Source organism: Panthera pardus, unplaced genomic scaffold, assembly GCF_024362965.1.
Source record: "Panthera pardus isolate Hobbes unplaced genomic scaffold, ASM2436296v1 HiC_scaffold_13, whole genome shotgun sequence".
In the NCBI taxonomy this organism is placed as follows: domain Eukaryota; kingdom Metazoa; phylum Chordata; class Mammalia; order Carnivora; family Felidae; genus Panthera; species Panthera pardus.
This window is the reverse complement of record NW_026526688.1, coordinates 148,260,750-148,275,281: the sequence shown is the minus strand read 5'-3', so window position 1 is coordinate 148,275,281 and position 14,532 is coordinate 148,260,750. Positions and strand designations below refer to the sequence as shown.

The 14,532-nt window shown below is 36.2% G+C and overlaps 1 protein-coding gene across 1 annotated transcript; it reads left to right on the top strand.

Annotated features, from left to right (window-relative positions):
* The first annotated feature begins 1,106 nt into the window (after positions 1-1,106).
* Positions 1,107-4,587, top strand: LOC109278125 (transcription factor Sox-1-like). Its single transcript, XM_019468157.2, has 3 exons — positions 1,107-1,160; positions 2,319-2,351; positions 4,068-4,587. Exons 1-3 carry the CDS (start codon positions 1,107-1,109, stop codon positions 4,530-4,532), a joined length of 552 nt encoding a protein of 183 aa, XP_019323702.2. The 3' UTR covers positions 4,533-4,587.
* Positions 4,588-14,532: the final 9,945 nt, after the last annotated feature.

The following is a 14,532-nucleotide window of genomic DNA, read 5'->3' as shown; positions in this document are numbered from 1 at the left end:
TGATCATATCAAAAGAAAATAAAAGATTTAGCAGAAATGTCAAATTTCTAAAAGTTACTCATGAATAATAAAAATAATACTAATGGCAATATTAATATGAATATCTCATTTCTGCTTGTCATATTTTTAAGTTATAAATTAATGTTAAAATTTTTTTGTCTAAAGTCTATGCAAGTATGTAAAGTCTATGTAAGTCTATGTAAGTAGGTAAAGTCAAAATCAGAGCCAGAAGATTATTTTAATGGCAATTTCTTGATTTCTTTTATGTGTTTAAATTATAAAACCAACAAAACACTGTAAAATTTTAATAACGGAAAATACACATACATATTAAACCATCATATCACACTTATTTTATCCTTCATTTACATTTCCTCTCTTATCCATTTGAATAATTTATACAGTGTGCTATTTAAACTTTTCACTTGTGTTATTTGAATAATTTACATACAGTATGGTAGTTAAACTTTTCACTTATTATAACAAGCATTTTTTAAATTTCTATAAAGTCTTCATGATTATCAGTATCCAAGTTTTCTTACCTATAAGTAACATTAAAATGATTTAAATTTTTTCCTATTGGTTAATTTACTAAAGATCATTCTGAAGACAGATTATTTAGGTTAAAGATACAAACATTTTCATCTTTTGCATATTTCCATACTGTTTTTCAAAAAAATTATCTCAGTTAATAGAACCAATGGCTGTGTGCAAAGATATCAACTTCACCGTCTTGATCATAATTTGGTTTTAGGTTCTCAAATAACTCTTCAGTAATTATAAAATAGTAGCTCAAAAAATAAGTTCTCTATGTTTTCTTGACAGTAAGACAAGGGTTAACTTCTGTCTACATTTTTATCTATATTGGTATTGCCATGGTAATTCCTTATTCGTAAACTTTCCACATATTTGTTGGACTATTCTTCTTATAAATTTGATAATTTTTTATTATACCGTATATATAACATATGCCATAGACATGCTTTGACATATATAAATGTTTTTCCTTTGGTTAAAATTTAGCAAAAACAAAATGATATTTTTTTATTCTTCTACCAATAAAGCATCACCTTTTGCTGCCTGCTTCTAGAAGACCCTAAGACAAAATGAAGGCTCTCATTTGGATCGGTGCCATCTTGATTGTCACTGCTTGCTTCTCGGTAAATATCACATATCCTCACCTGTGTTAATTTCCTTATTTAGTTCTTAATCATAAGGTGTACATTCAGTTCATTGTTTTATGTTAACCTAACTTTAATCCACACAAACCTTGTTTAATTTTATTTTTGCCTAAGATCTTAATTTAACTTTCTTTGTAACCTTTTTGTTGACCTTCAGATTCAATCAACATTTTTATTTTTTTCCACACATTTTTAGTCTTTAGAATTGCCAACATGTGTAAGTAGGATATTGTAGTGTTATGATTTTAAATTATGTATTCTGATTCCACTTCTGCAACAGCATTCCTGAATAACATTTAGTCTTTGGTAAGCACCTCAAAAAGAAGGATGTCTGAAGAAGAAATCTGATTATAGGGAACACTATAAAATACATTTCTAACCATATAAGGGATTTCACATGGATAAAAAAAAATTACGAAATTCTAGACATGATATATAACTCCAATCAAAAGCAAGTGCTTGCTATCCCCTTAACAGTTTTAGGTTTGTTTACAGTAAGCTTGCACCTACATTACATTATCTAAAGGGTAGGTTACACTGTCTAAGGCTTATTGCTGCAAACCTAATCCAGTATCATTTCATGAACAACCAATGTCTTACGGGCACTGCTAACACAGTGCCTCTTCCCTGTTGTTCCATGCTAAAATGTAACAGCGAGGAATTTCCATCCAGTGAAAAACCTTATTCCAGAGCTCTTTGGATCACCCACTTTCTCTCCCAAAAAGACAGGCTGATTTTTCCTTATGTCAAGTTTATAAAGATACTGTAGTGGTCCCCAGGCTTGGCACATGAGTAAACGGTAGCTATTATGATGAAAGGAGCCAAATCTTGCACTACCTGTAAACTACAGACTGGTTGGCAACAATCCATGAGAATGTAGAGGGAGAGGAGCACTTCTGCCTAAAGACCTCCAGAAAAACTGATTGTCCTTATCCTATGAACTGTGTGCTCTAAACTATTACAAGGTCACTCACATTTAACAATGACACTCAAAATTCTAAAACTGTACTCCATTCTATCCACCTAACCCAACCACATATTACCCTCAAACAACTTAAAATCAGTATTCTTGAAATACCATATATGCTCTGGGTCTAATTTTTTTTATATACATTTGTATTCTCTATTTCCATTTAGCCAGCTGGTGCACATAAGCGGAAAAGCTTCAGGGTAAGTTTTGTTTATATTGCTAGTTATCTTTTTATATTTTCATTCATAATCAAAAGTCAGTTATGTCTGAAGAGTTGATAAGGTGCAAATATTTTCTTTTATTCCCAACCTAAGAGAGTCCTTCAGCAGAAATAGTTCTGTGAACATCGAAACCTTGCCTCCAGTTGCCTGCCTCTTTGATACATATAAATCTGCAGTGGAAGCAGAACAACTTAGCACATAAAAAGCAAAGTTCACCTAGACTTCAGTACCAAAACCTATCTACATTTGTTTGTTCAATGTAAATGTCTTTCTCTTTATAAATATTAATTTTTTTTTTTAGTAGGGAACATTTCCTATGATCCTAAAAATGCAAAAACCTAGGTTTTTTTCCTCAAAAACAATGGTTTTTCATGGGGAAAAAAAATTCAGAATCATCTGGAAAGACTTTTCCAAATCACAAATCCCTGTTTCCACTCTCTGCCATTTTTTTAAATTCTCATAATCCCCATTTTGTGTCCCAGTGGAAGTGGGCTGCATGGCAGGGTGTGTTACCTAAAAATACTGTCACATCATCCCGTTACATCCCCTGCTCTCCCTTTTGCCCCTTCTAGGACAAGTACCCTAAATGAATCCTTAAAATCCAAAACATTCTCCTGCTTCTAATGCAGGACAAACAGTGGAATAAACAATGTCTAGGTTTAGTGACACAAATTGTGCTGATATTTAGAAAAAAATTCTAGACCTACCTTGAAAGTTTATGATAATTTTGGCAACTTATTTCTCCTTCATCATAAAGTCAAGTGCCCAACTATTTCTTAGAATTTATTCACTTTGGCAACTAATGTTTCATGAAGAGGCATAAGGAGTGTCATATTTAGAATCCCAAGAATCAACTTCTGCCTGTGAAGACAAAATGAGAAGGGTTTAAATGGAAGTCTGAAGGGAATATCAGGTTAAAAGCCCATGTAACTAAAGACAATTAAATTTGTCCCTGGCCTTGCTATAATGAGGTTTTCACTGGGTAGGTATGCACTGCGTGATCTAAGGTACTTCCAACTCTTAATGTCTGCAATTCTGTGCAAGTGAGTGAACTCATGGAATGCTCTATCAATCTCACATTTGGGGTCTATGAACACAGAGCAATGCAAAGCTTCCATAGTTTCCTTTTATTCTCTATTCAGAGCAATAAAGTGCATTATGTTATTTTCTAGGATAAAAATCAGAACAGCATGTCCCAAAAGGGTCTCCATGAAACACTAAAACACTAGTATGAATAAATGATACACACACACACACATACACACACTTCCATGATAAAGTAAGTTTGGGAAATATTACATATCCCTTGGATATGCTAAATATTCATAGCATATTATATTAATAACTCTAATAAATCCTATAGTAAAGAAATGTGTTTACCCAAATCTTTTCCACAGTCATTTGACCACCAAAATTTTTTCAACATTTTGGCTATAATGGATCACATGTTGGGAAAATCTATAATAAACTACCAGGCTTTAAGAATAGCAGAGATACAGTTTATTTTATATTTCACAAAACGTCATAACTCAAAACCCTCTACTTGGTAGGAACACCAATCAAATTACTTAAGGAATGAAGTTAGAATATTTACCCAAATTTCAGTGATAATATAGACATATTTTTAAAGCCTGAGTTCAGGTTTATGCATCTCACCTGTTTATAAAACAATTGTGTTTCATATTCTCTCTTAAGTTTAGTGAAAGTTCTGAAGAGCATTTAAAACTACTTAAACAATTAAGTTCTAAGCTGTCAAGAGGATATTTTGCAAAATCTGAAACAGCTCCTGGAAGTCCATATGGTCACCACGGTCGTCATGAACCCCACAGAGGTCGCCATCCCCCTCACTACCCCCACCATCACCAAAGCCCACCTGGTCCACCACCCAGACCTATATCACCACCTGAGAACACTGTAAATCCTCAAGCACCATCAGCCCCTTCTAGTGCTGCCCCAATCCTAATTTATACCACCGCCACTGCTGCTGCCAACACCACCACTGCCACTGTTTCTGCGGGAAAAACTGCAGGCGTGACATCCACCACCACGGCTCCCAACACCCCCCAACCTGAAGACATCACCAATGGCCCTGTGGCTGGCACTACCACTGCCCCAGCAGCTAACCCTACTACTGTCAACCAGCAACAAGTAATTCAGTAAATTCCACAACAGTCCAAGATTACAAACGTACCAAACCACAAGGAGACCAAGGCAAATCAAGGTAAACAATACTTTCCAAAATGTTTTCTAACTAAATGAGTAACTTTACGATGTGTCTAAATAAGGGCAGGTGGGTTTTTCCCACATCAAAAGAAATAAAAAGAAAACGACATGGCAATGAGAAAGAATGAAATATGGCCTTTTGTGGCAACGTGGATGGAACTGGAAAGTGTTATGCAAAGTGAAATAAGTCATACAGAGAAGGACAGATTCCATATGTTTTCACTCCTACGTGGATCCTGAGAAACTTAACAGAAGACCATGGGGGAGGGAAGGAAAAAAAATGGTTAGAGAGAGAGGGAGCCAAAACATAAGAGACTCCTAAAAACTAAGAACAAACTGAGGGTTTATGGGGGGTGGGAGGGAGGGGTGGGTGGGTGATGGGTATTGAGGAGGGCACCTGTTGGGATGAGCACTGGGTGTTGTATGGAAACCAATTTGATAATGAATTTCATATTTAAAAACAAAAGAAAACTAGTTTTTAACTCTGCCATATGGATTAAAAACTCTTAATACTTTTTTATTTCAAAAACTAAATTTGGTTTCCTTGAGTTGATAGGTTATATCTGTAAACACAATGCTAGCGGATTCCTACAAAAGAAAGAAAGATTTTGAAAGATCACTAATATGTATTTTGACCTTCTGTTTCCAGTGCTAAAATGTGTTTTATTTCCCTGAAATAATCACTTATAATTAGGGCTTTTGTAAATAAAAGTTAGTGTATACTTCAAAGTTTATTAAATCTGGGGCGCCTGGGTGGTTCAATTGGTGAAGCGTCTGACTTCAGCTCAGGTCATGATCTCATAGTCCGTGAGTTCGAGCCCTGCGTCAGGCTCTGTGCTGACAGCTCAGAGCCTGGAGCCTCCTTCAGATTCTGTGTCTCCCTCTCTCTCTGCCCCTCCCCTGCTCATGCTCTGTCTCTCTCTGTCTCAAAAAAAAAAAAAAAAGTTTATTAAACCCCACAAAGTGTGTACTTGACATAAAGGAATGCTCCCTCCTTCTTTCAGGACCTACCAACTCTAATAAGGCACACAAAATATATGTATATGAAATATTTTAGCAAATATTACAATTAGCCTTGAGAACAGAAATATAAACTAAATCACAACCCATAGAAAAGCTCTCTTGCTATATTGACTGAAACATACACATCATGATATAACATGATCCTTAACAAATATTGAAGATACTGGAGAATATCACATATTGCTCCTATTTCTGAATATAGGTGCTCCTAATTACAAATAGAAATGAGAATTATCCCTATTATGTGACAAAAATAATAATCATGGATACCAACTGTAGAACACTTAGAATAGTTCCAGGGCTGTTACTGCACTAAAAAGTCTTTGTATTGATTCCCATTTAATACTCATAGCAACCCTGTAAAGCTAATATCATTGTCTGCTTTTTAGAGATGAGGAAACTGAAGCTATGAGAATTTATGAGACTTTCCAAAGACCGCAAGGTATAAATGGCAGATTAGTCTTCAAACTCATATCCATTTAACTCTGAAGTTCCAGCTTCTAACGTTCTTCCCAGCATTCAGTTATTTTAAAACAACTGGATGGAGCTAGACAGTATTACACGAAGTGAAATAAGTCAGTCAAAGAAAGTCAAATGCCACATGATTTCATTCATACGTGGACAAAAGACAAAGACAGGGGAGAGACAGAGAGGCAAACAAGAAATAGTCATAACTATAGAGATCAAACTGATGGTTACCAGAGGAAAGGTGATAGGTGAAATAGGTGATGAGGATTAAGGAGTGCACTTGTGATGAGCCTGGACGTTGTATGGAATTGTTGAGTCACTGTATCGTACACCTGAAGCTAATACTATACTATATGTTAAATAACTGGAATTTAAATAAAAACTTTAAAAAATTGGAGAAGAAAGAGCTTGTGTACTTTTAATTAATGGCTCATAGTATTTTGTTTTGTTTTTACAGATCCTGAAAAACTGAATATTGATATATTGTGATCACCCTCTCTCACCGTTTCAATTTTAACAAAAATACAAGAAAAGAAACAAAAACAAATGGATGTGGGTTCTTACTACTTCTTCTTTAGTCTTGCTATACTGTACACATTTCCAAAGATAATTATATGTATGCATTTGACCACATGTGTCTTGGTCTCCTCTTTATTTCTCAGTTGAGTGACAAAAGTATTACCGGCACTTCCACTCTTTCAGATGGACCCATAACACACAAAGCATGTGTCTAGAAAAAAATGTAAATATTTCATAGGCAAAAAAGATTCAAAAAACATAGAAAGAATAAGTTAATTTTCTACAGATCTACAGATATTCTTTTTCTGAATATCTGAAACACTATCCCTTCATCTAAAGAGGAATTTTCTCCAGAGATTGTTCAACTAACATTTTGTACCATTCCATGAATCTTTTCTTTTCTTTTCTTTTCTTTTTCCTTTTCTTTTCTTTTCTTTTCTTTTCTTTTCTTTTCTTTTCTTTTCTTTTCTTTTCTTTTCTTTTCTTTTCTTTTCTTTAGAGAGAGAGAGAGAGAGCATGAGCAGGGGAGGGACAGAGAGAGAGAGGGAAAGAGAGACTCCCAAGCAGGCTCCACGCTGTCAGCTCAGAGCCCGACATGGGGCTCAAACTATAAACTGTGAGATGATGAACTGAACTGAAACCAAGAGTTAGACGCTGAGCCCACTAAGCCACCCAGGAACCCCTCCGTGAATCATTTCACCCAAAAATATATTAGATCAATTTCTAGTTGACAAATTAATTCATTCAAGTGATTTAGTAAAATTTACCTATATCTAGGTCAGGGAACAAAAGAACACAAATATAAGTAACTCAATCACTTACTCCTCAAAGGTTCAAGAGGCAAAGATAGAAATAAGGCAATTAACTCTAAACTGTATAAGGAATCGGTAGTAAACATTATATGCAAAAGTACAAACAATAATGAGCAAACAGGGGAGGAGATATTTATTCCCCTTCAGGAAGAGCAAATACTTATAGAAAACCTACAATAGATAAGTTATTATAAGAGACACAAAAAATCTCAAAATCTTGGTATTGAAAGGTTGAAAGTGACTCACTAGCTAAGGAGATGCAATCCAGTCCTGAAGGAGTAGAAAGTAAAGGCCAAGACTGCACATAACTATGATGAGGGCCATAAAGAAATGATCCCCAAAATGTTTTATGGAATTTCACTGAGGAGATTTCTTTTTAAGTTTCATGAAGAAATGAAAAGCAAAGGAATGATTTCAAGTGGCAGAAAAAAATGTAGTAGCTTCACCACTGATAAAAACACAGCAAATGCATGGAGGTAAGAGAGAAAATAGCATTCATATCCATGCCCTCCAAATATTTACTAAGTGAACAGAATATGCCAGGCCTGTCATTCTAGGAATACAAAAATGGGTAAGATACATACCACACTGTCAGGTTGCTCCTAATCCCACCAAACAGAAATTGGCCATGAATATAGGACATACTAGAAAAATAGATATTATAATGGAAAGTGATCATCATATTATCAGATTAGAATTTCAGATTAATTCTAAAGAAGAGAGAATCAGTAAAGATTTTACCACAGAAGATTGCTATAAAAAAGATATCTATAGAAAATATAGCTTATAAAAAATAATAACATTTGATTTCTTACATGTGCCAAACCCTAAGAGCTTGATGTACAAAAACCATAACCCTATAGGAAAATAATATTGACACTCTAGGGATAGGGAAACTGAGGGACATGGAGGTTAATCAAATACCCAAGGGCAAATAGTAGCTAAATGAAGAGCAGGCATTTAAACCTAAGTAGTCTAGCCCATGCTCTTCACTTCTGCCAAAAATGTCTAGGAACTATGGAATGAAGAAATAAGGAATCTATAGTGATGGGCCAGTCAGCTTTGTGTTCTACGTATCCTACAGTCTTATAAGGAAAAGTTTCATTCAACTAGGACTGTGCAAACTCCACATTAATGTAATTCATAGTGTCTTTATTATCAGCAATAGTTTAGAGCACACGTCTTTTTAATCACAAGTTTTTCTATATATTTATTATACAATGAAAGCAACAGGAGATAAAGGAGGAGGAGGAGGAGGAGGAGACTTGAGGGGGTGCAGAACTAGAGAGAGAGAAAAAAAAGGAGGAGGAGGAGCCATAAAGGCATAATCATAAGAGAAACCCATATTTAGACCAGAAGGAAGAAAAGCAAGGACAGTCGACAGAAAAGGAGAAATCAGGGGTGAGAGAACTAAAAAAATTTCTCATAAAAGCCAAGAGTAGAAAAATATTTAAACACTTTTTTTTATTATTTTAGAGAGTGAGAGAGCACATACACACGCTCATGAGAGAGAGAGAGAGGTGGGAGAGGGCCAGAGAGAGAATTCTAAGCAGGCTCGATGCCCAGTAGAGTCCAATGCAGGGCTTGATCCCATGACCCTGCGGTCATGACCCAAGCCAAAATCAAGAGTCCAATGCTCAACCAAGTGACCCACTCAGGTACCCCTAAATACTTCTTAAAAGGCAGAGAAGAAGAAAAAAAGAGAAGTATAGGGAGTACATGAACAACAAATTGTTTAGAAATGAGTCTCAATGTTGTCCAAATTATAAAAAGAGGTAAAAACTGAGTAAGCAATAAAAGAGGCTTTGCATTAAAAAGACCAAAAGAGGAATGCCTGGTTGGTTCAGTCGGTTAAGCGTCCAACTTTGACTCAGGTCATGACCTCATGGTTCATGGTTCCAGCCCCATATTGGGCTCTCTGCTGTCAGTGCAGAGCCCACTTTGATCTCCTGTCCACCTCTCTCTCTACCCCTTCCCCACTGGTTCTCTCTCTCTCAAATTAAATCAATAATTAAAAAAAAAAAAAAAAAAGATGACCATAAGCTTTCTATAGTTTTCAGCATACAGATCGTTTATATCTTTGGTTAGGTTTATTCCTAGGTATTTTATGATTCTTGGTGCAATTGTGAATGGGATCAGTTTCTTTGTCTTTTAGTTGCTTCATTATTAGTGCATAAGAATGCAGCTGATTTCTGTACATTAATTTTGTATCCTGCGACCTTGCTGAATTCATGTATCAATTCTAGCAGACTTTTGGTGGAGTCTATCAGGTTTTCCATGTAGAGTATCATGTCATCTGCAAAAAGTGAAAGCTTGACTTCATCTTTGCCAATTTCGATGCCTTTGATTTCCTTTTATTGTCTGATTGCTGGTGCTAGAACTTCCAACACTATGTTAAACAACAGCAGTGAGAGTAGACATACCTGTCGTGTTCTTGATCTCAGGGAGAAAGCTCTCAGTTTTTCCCATTGAGGATGATATTAGCTATGGGCTTTTCATAAATGGCTTTTAGATGTTTAAGTATGTTCCTTCTATCCCGACTTTCTCAAGGGTTTTCATTAAGAAAGGATGCTGAATTTTGTCAAATGCTTTTTCTGCATCAATTGACAGGATCATATGGTTCTTATCTTTTCTTTTATTAATGTGATTATCACATTGATTGATTTGCGAATATTGAAGCAGCCCTGCAGCCCAGGAATGAATCCCACTTGATCATGGTGAATAATTCTTTTTATATGCTGTTGAATTCGATTTGCTAGAATCTTGTTGAGAATTTATGCATCCATATTCATCAGGGATATTGGCCTGTACTTCTCTTTTTTTGCTGTGTCTCTGTCTGGTTTGGGAATCGAAGTAATGCTGGCTTCATAGAATGAGTCTAGAAGATGTAAAAGATCTGTATGCTGAAAACTATAGAAAGCTAATGAAGGAAATTGAACAAGATACAAAGAAATGGAAAAGCATTCCATGTTCATGAATTGGAAGAATAAATATTGTTAAAATGTCAATAATACCCAAAGCAATCTACACATTCAATGCAATCCCAGTCAAAAGTGCACCAGCATTCCTCTCGAAGCTAGAACAAGCAATCCTAAAATTTGTATGGAACCACAAAAGACCCCGAATAGCCAAAGTAATATTGAAGAAGACTAAAGCGGGAGGCATCACAATCCCAGACTTGAGCCTCTACTACAAAGCTGTCATCATCAAGACAGCATGGTATTGGCACAAAAACAGACACATAGACCAATGGAATAGAATAGAGACTCCAGAATTGGACCCACAAATGTATGGCAAACTAATCTTTGACAAAGCAGGAAAGAATATCCAATGGAAAAAAGACAGTCTCTTTAACAAATGGTGCTGGGAGAACTGGACAGCTACATGCAGAAGAATGAAACTAGACCACCTTCTTACACCATTCACAAAAATAAACTCAAAATGGATGAAGGACCTGAATGTAAGACAGGAAACCATCAAAACCCTAGAGGAGAAAGCAGGAAAAAAACCTCTCTGACCGCAGCCGCAGCAATTTCTTATTCAACACATCTCCAAAGGCAAGGGAATTAAATGCAAAAATGCACTATCTGGACCTCATGAATATAAAAAGCTTCTGCACTGCAAAGGAAACAATCAACAAAACTAAAAGGCAACCGACGGAATGGGAAAAGATATTTTCAAATGACATATCAGATAAAGGGCTTGTATCCAAAATCTATAAAGAACTCACCAAACTCCACACCCGAAAAACAAATAATCCAGTGAAAAAATGGGCAGAAGACGTGAATAGACACTTTTCTAAAGAAGACATCCAGACGGCCAACAGTCACATGAAAAGATGCTCAAGGTCACTCCTCATCAAGGGAATACAAATCAAAACCACACTGAGATATGACCTCACACCAGTCAGAGCAGCTAAAATGAAATCAGGGGACTATAGATGCTGGAGAGGATGTGGAGAAATGGGAATCCTCTTGCATTCTTGGTGGGATTGCAAACTGGTGCAGCCGCTCTGGAAAACAGTGTGGAGGTTCCTCAAAAAATTAAAAATATATCTACCCCGTGACCCAGGAATAACACTGCTAGGAATTTACCCAAGGGATACAGGAGTGCTGATGCCTAGGGGCACTTGTACCCCAATGTTTATAGCAGCACTTTCAACAATAACCAAATTATGGAAAGAGACTAAATGTCCATCAACTGATGAATGGATAAAGAAGTTTTGGTTTATATATACAATGGAATACTACTTGGCAATGAGAAAGAATGAAATATGGCCTTCTGTAGCAACGTGGATGGAACTGGAGAGTGTTATGCTAAGTGAAATAAGTCATATGGAGAAGGACAGATACCATAAGTTTTCACTCTTATGTGGATCCTGAGAAACTTAACAGAAGACCATGGGGGAGGGGAAGGGGAAAAAAAAGTTACAGAGATGGAAGGAGGCAAACCATAAGAGACTCTTAAAAACTGAGAATAAACTGAGACTTGATGGGGGGTGGGATGGAGGGGAAAGTGTGTGATGGGCATTGAGGAGGGCACCTGTTGGGATGAGCACTGGGTGTTGAATGGAAACCAATTTGACAATAAATTTCATATTTTAAAACAAAAAAGAAGACCAAAAGAGATAAGCTGATGGCTTGAAAAAGTAATCCAGTCAAGAGCATAATTTTGTATTAGGGAAGATGAATTAGGAATTATGTCCAGTTGAAAATGAGAAATTTAATGTTTAATTTTAAAAGGTGATAATCAGTAAAATTGCATCTCAGAGAAAGCAGAAGGAATTAGGCTTTCTAGGAAGAAACCTGATTTTTTTTTAAGTTTGTATTTAAATTCTAGTTAGTTAACATACAGTATAATTTTGATTTCAGGAGTAGAATTTAGTGATTCATAACTTGTATATAACACCTAGTGCTCCTCACATTTAGCCATCCCCTACCACCTCCCCTACAGCAGCCCTGTTTGTTCTCTACAGTTAAGAGGCTCTTATGGTTTATTTCCCCCTATTTTTTTTTCCTCCCTTCCCTTATGTTCATCTGTTTGGTTCTTAAATTCCACATATGAGTAAAAGTATATGGTAGATGTCTTTCTCTGACTGGCTTATTTTGCTTAGCATAATACACTCTAGCTCCGTCTACATCATTGTAAATGGCAAGGTTTCATTCTTTTTGATGGCTGAGTAATACTCCATTTGATATATTTATATATATAAGTTTTCCATTTTATATATACACACACATACCACATCTTCTGTATCCATTCATTAATTAATGGATAACAGGAAATCAAATTCAACAGTACATTAAAAGAATTATTCACCACGATCAAGTGGGATTTACTCCTGGGCTGCAAGGGTGGTTCAATATTCACAAATCAAACAGTGTAATACATTATATTGATAAAAGAAAGGTTAAGAACCATATGATCCTCTCAATAGATGCAGAAAAAGCATTTGACAAAATACAGTATCCCTGCTTGATAAAAACCCTCAACAAAGTAGGGATAGAAGGAACATACCTCAACATCATAAAGGCCATCCACAAAAGACCCACAACTAATATCATCCTCAATGGGTAAACTGCTTCTTTACAAGACATAAATAGACTCTCTCAAGTGGAAGCTAGTGATTTTTCCTCAACTTTCAACCACATGGAAATGAGGCAGATATATCATTCTCTTAGCTGCAACCTCCCTACTGTGGTAGATGGTGCTAGTAGTGTTCCTAATCATTTACTTCCACCCTTTATAAAAACAGGGTTTTACATTTTCACTCATTGCCATGAAGCTTGCAGGGCATCTCTCCTTCTCTGCGTAATATACCTCCCTATCTCATTGTCAGGCTTGGCCCTATGACCTGCTTTGGCTGCTGAAATGTGAACTCAAGTCACAGTAGGCAAATTAACAACAGGAATCCCATCACATCTGCTCTTTTTCTGTTTTCCTTTATACTCAAGAGCTGCATGTCCTAAATAGAAACTTTCTTCAACCTGGTCCTGGAATGGGAAGATACGGACAGTGGAGTTGCAGAAGCATTCTGCCAACAGTTGCCAACACTTGACATGAAAGAAATATTTATTTTTGTTAGACATTAGGATTTTGGTGGTGGTGGTTGTTGCTTCAATAAATACGCCAACTAGCACAGAGACCATTACTCTTCATTCTTCTAAAAAATTGTTCCCAATTAAATGAAACCTGTGCCATTTAGCCACTCCTCCTTCTTCACTTCTTTATTACTGCCATCAATTAAGCTCTTAGCCACCGCTCTCACTCTCTGAAGAAATTTGGACCAACCCCATTGCCACTACAGTTCTGGGAAATGTCACAGTTCACACTGACCATCCATTAAAATCCAGATTGCTCCATTCTTTGATCACTTCTTTTTTTTTTTAATCTCCTCATCTTGAATGATCCTTACTTCCCTTCAGTTGTACAAGTAACCTGGACCTTCCTATCATCACATTGATACATCACCTATAAAGACATACCTGATCAAAATACCTTTGATCAAAACTTCCCATCTCCCAGATATTGTACTCAATTATTCTCACTATATCAACTCTTTAAACTTTTTAAACTCTCCAGTTCCTGGACATTTGCCATCTTCCCAGAGTCCCCTCTTCAACTTTCTTTCATATCCAGCTTAGATTTTTATAGTCCATCAATCTAAACACTAGCTTGCAAATATCTTCAACTTTCTTTTTATTTTTTCTAGTTACTCACAAATCAGATATAATCCCAATATTTGATTAATAGAAATAATTACTTCCTCTGCATGTATACAAAATCTACCCAGTGCTGCTCTGGAAAAATGCACAACTTTAGAGAGAAAGAACACTAAAATTTGAGGCCTCCAAACTCAAAGGGGCCCTCAAGTCTGCCTTGAAATCCTACAGTTTCCCCAGTTTTCCTCTCTAGTTCTCCATTTGGTCTACTGCAAATATCCTCCATGTAACAGATCTATAAACTCAAACCCATCTCACTTGCAGTTGAAATATTCCTGACAACACCTACTCATTTTTTTCGTGGCGGAAGTTCCATCTGTTGTTACCTTTTCAGGGTTCCCTACAAGCCCTGTTTTTGCTATTTACCCATACTACTGTTAAATCCTCCAGCCT

Coding starts and splice junctions, on each gene's coding strand:
- LOC109278125 (XM_019468157.2), top strand. CDS start 1,107: ATGAAGGCTCTCATTTGGATCGGTGCCATCTTGATTGTCACTGCTTGC. Junction 1,161..2,318: donor TTGTCACTGCTTGCTTCTCG/GTAAATATCACA, acceptor ATTTCCATTTAG/CCAGCTGGTGCACATAAGCG. Junction 2,352..4,067: donor ATAAGCGGAAAAGCTTCAGG/GTAAGTTTTGTT, acceptor TTCTCTCTTAAG/TTTAGTGAAAGTTCTGAAGA.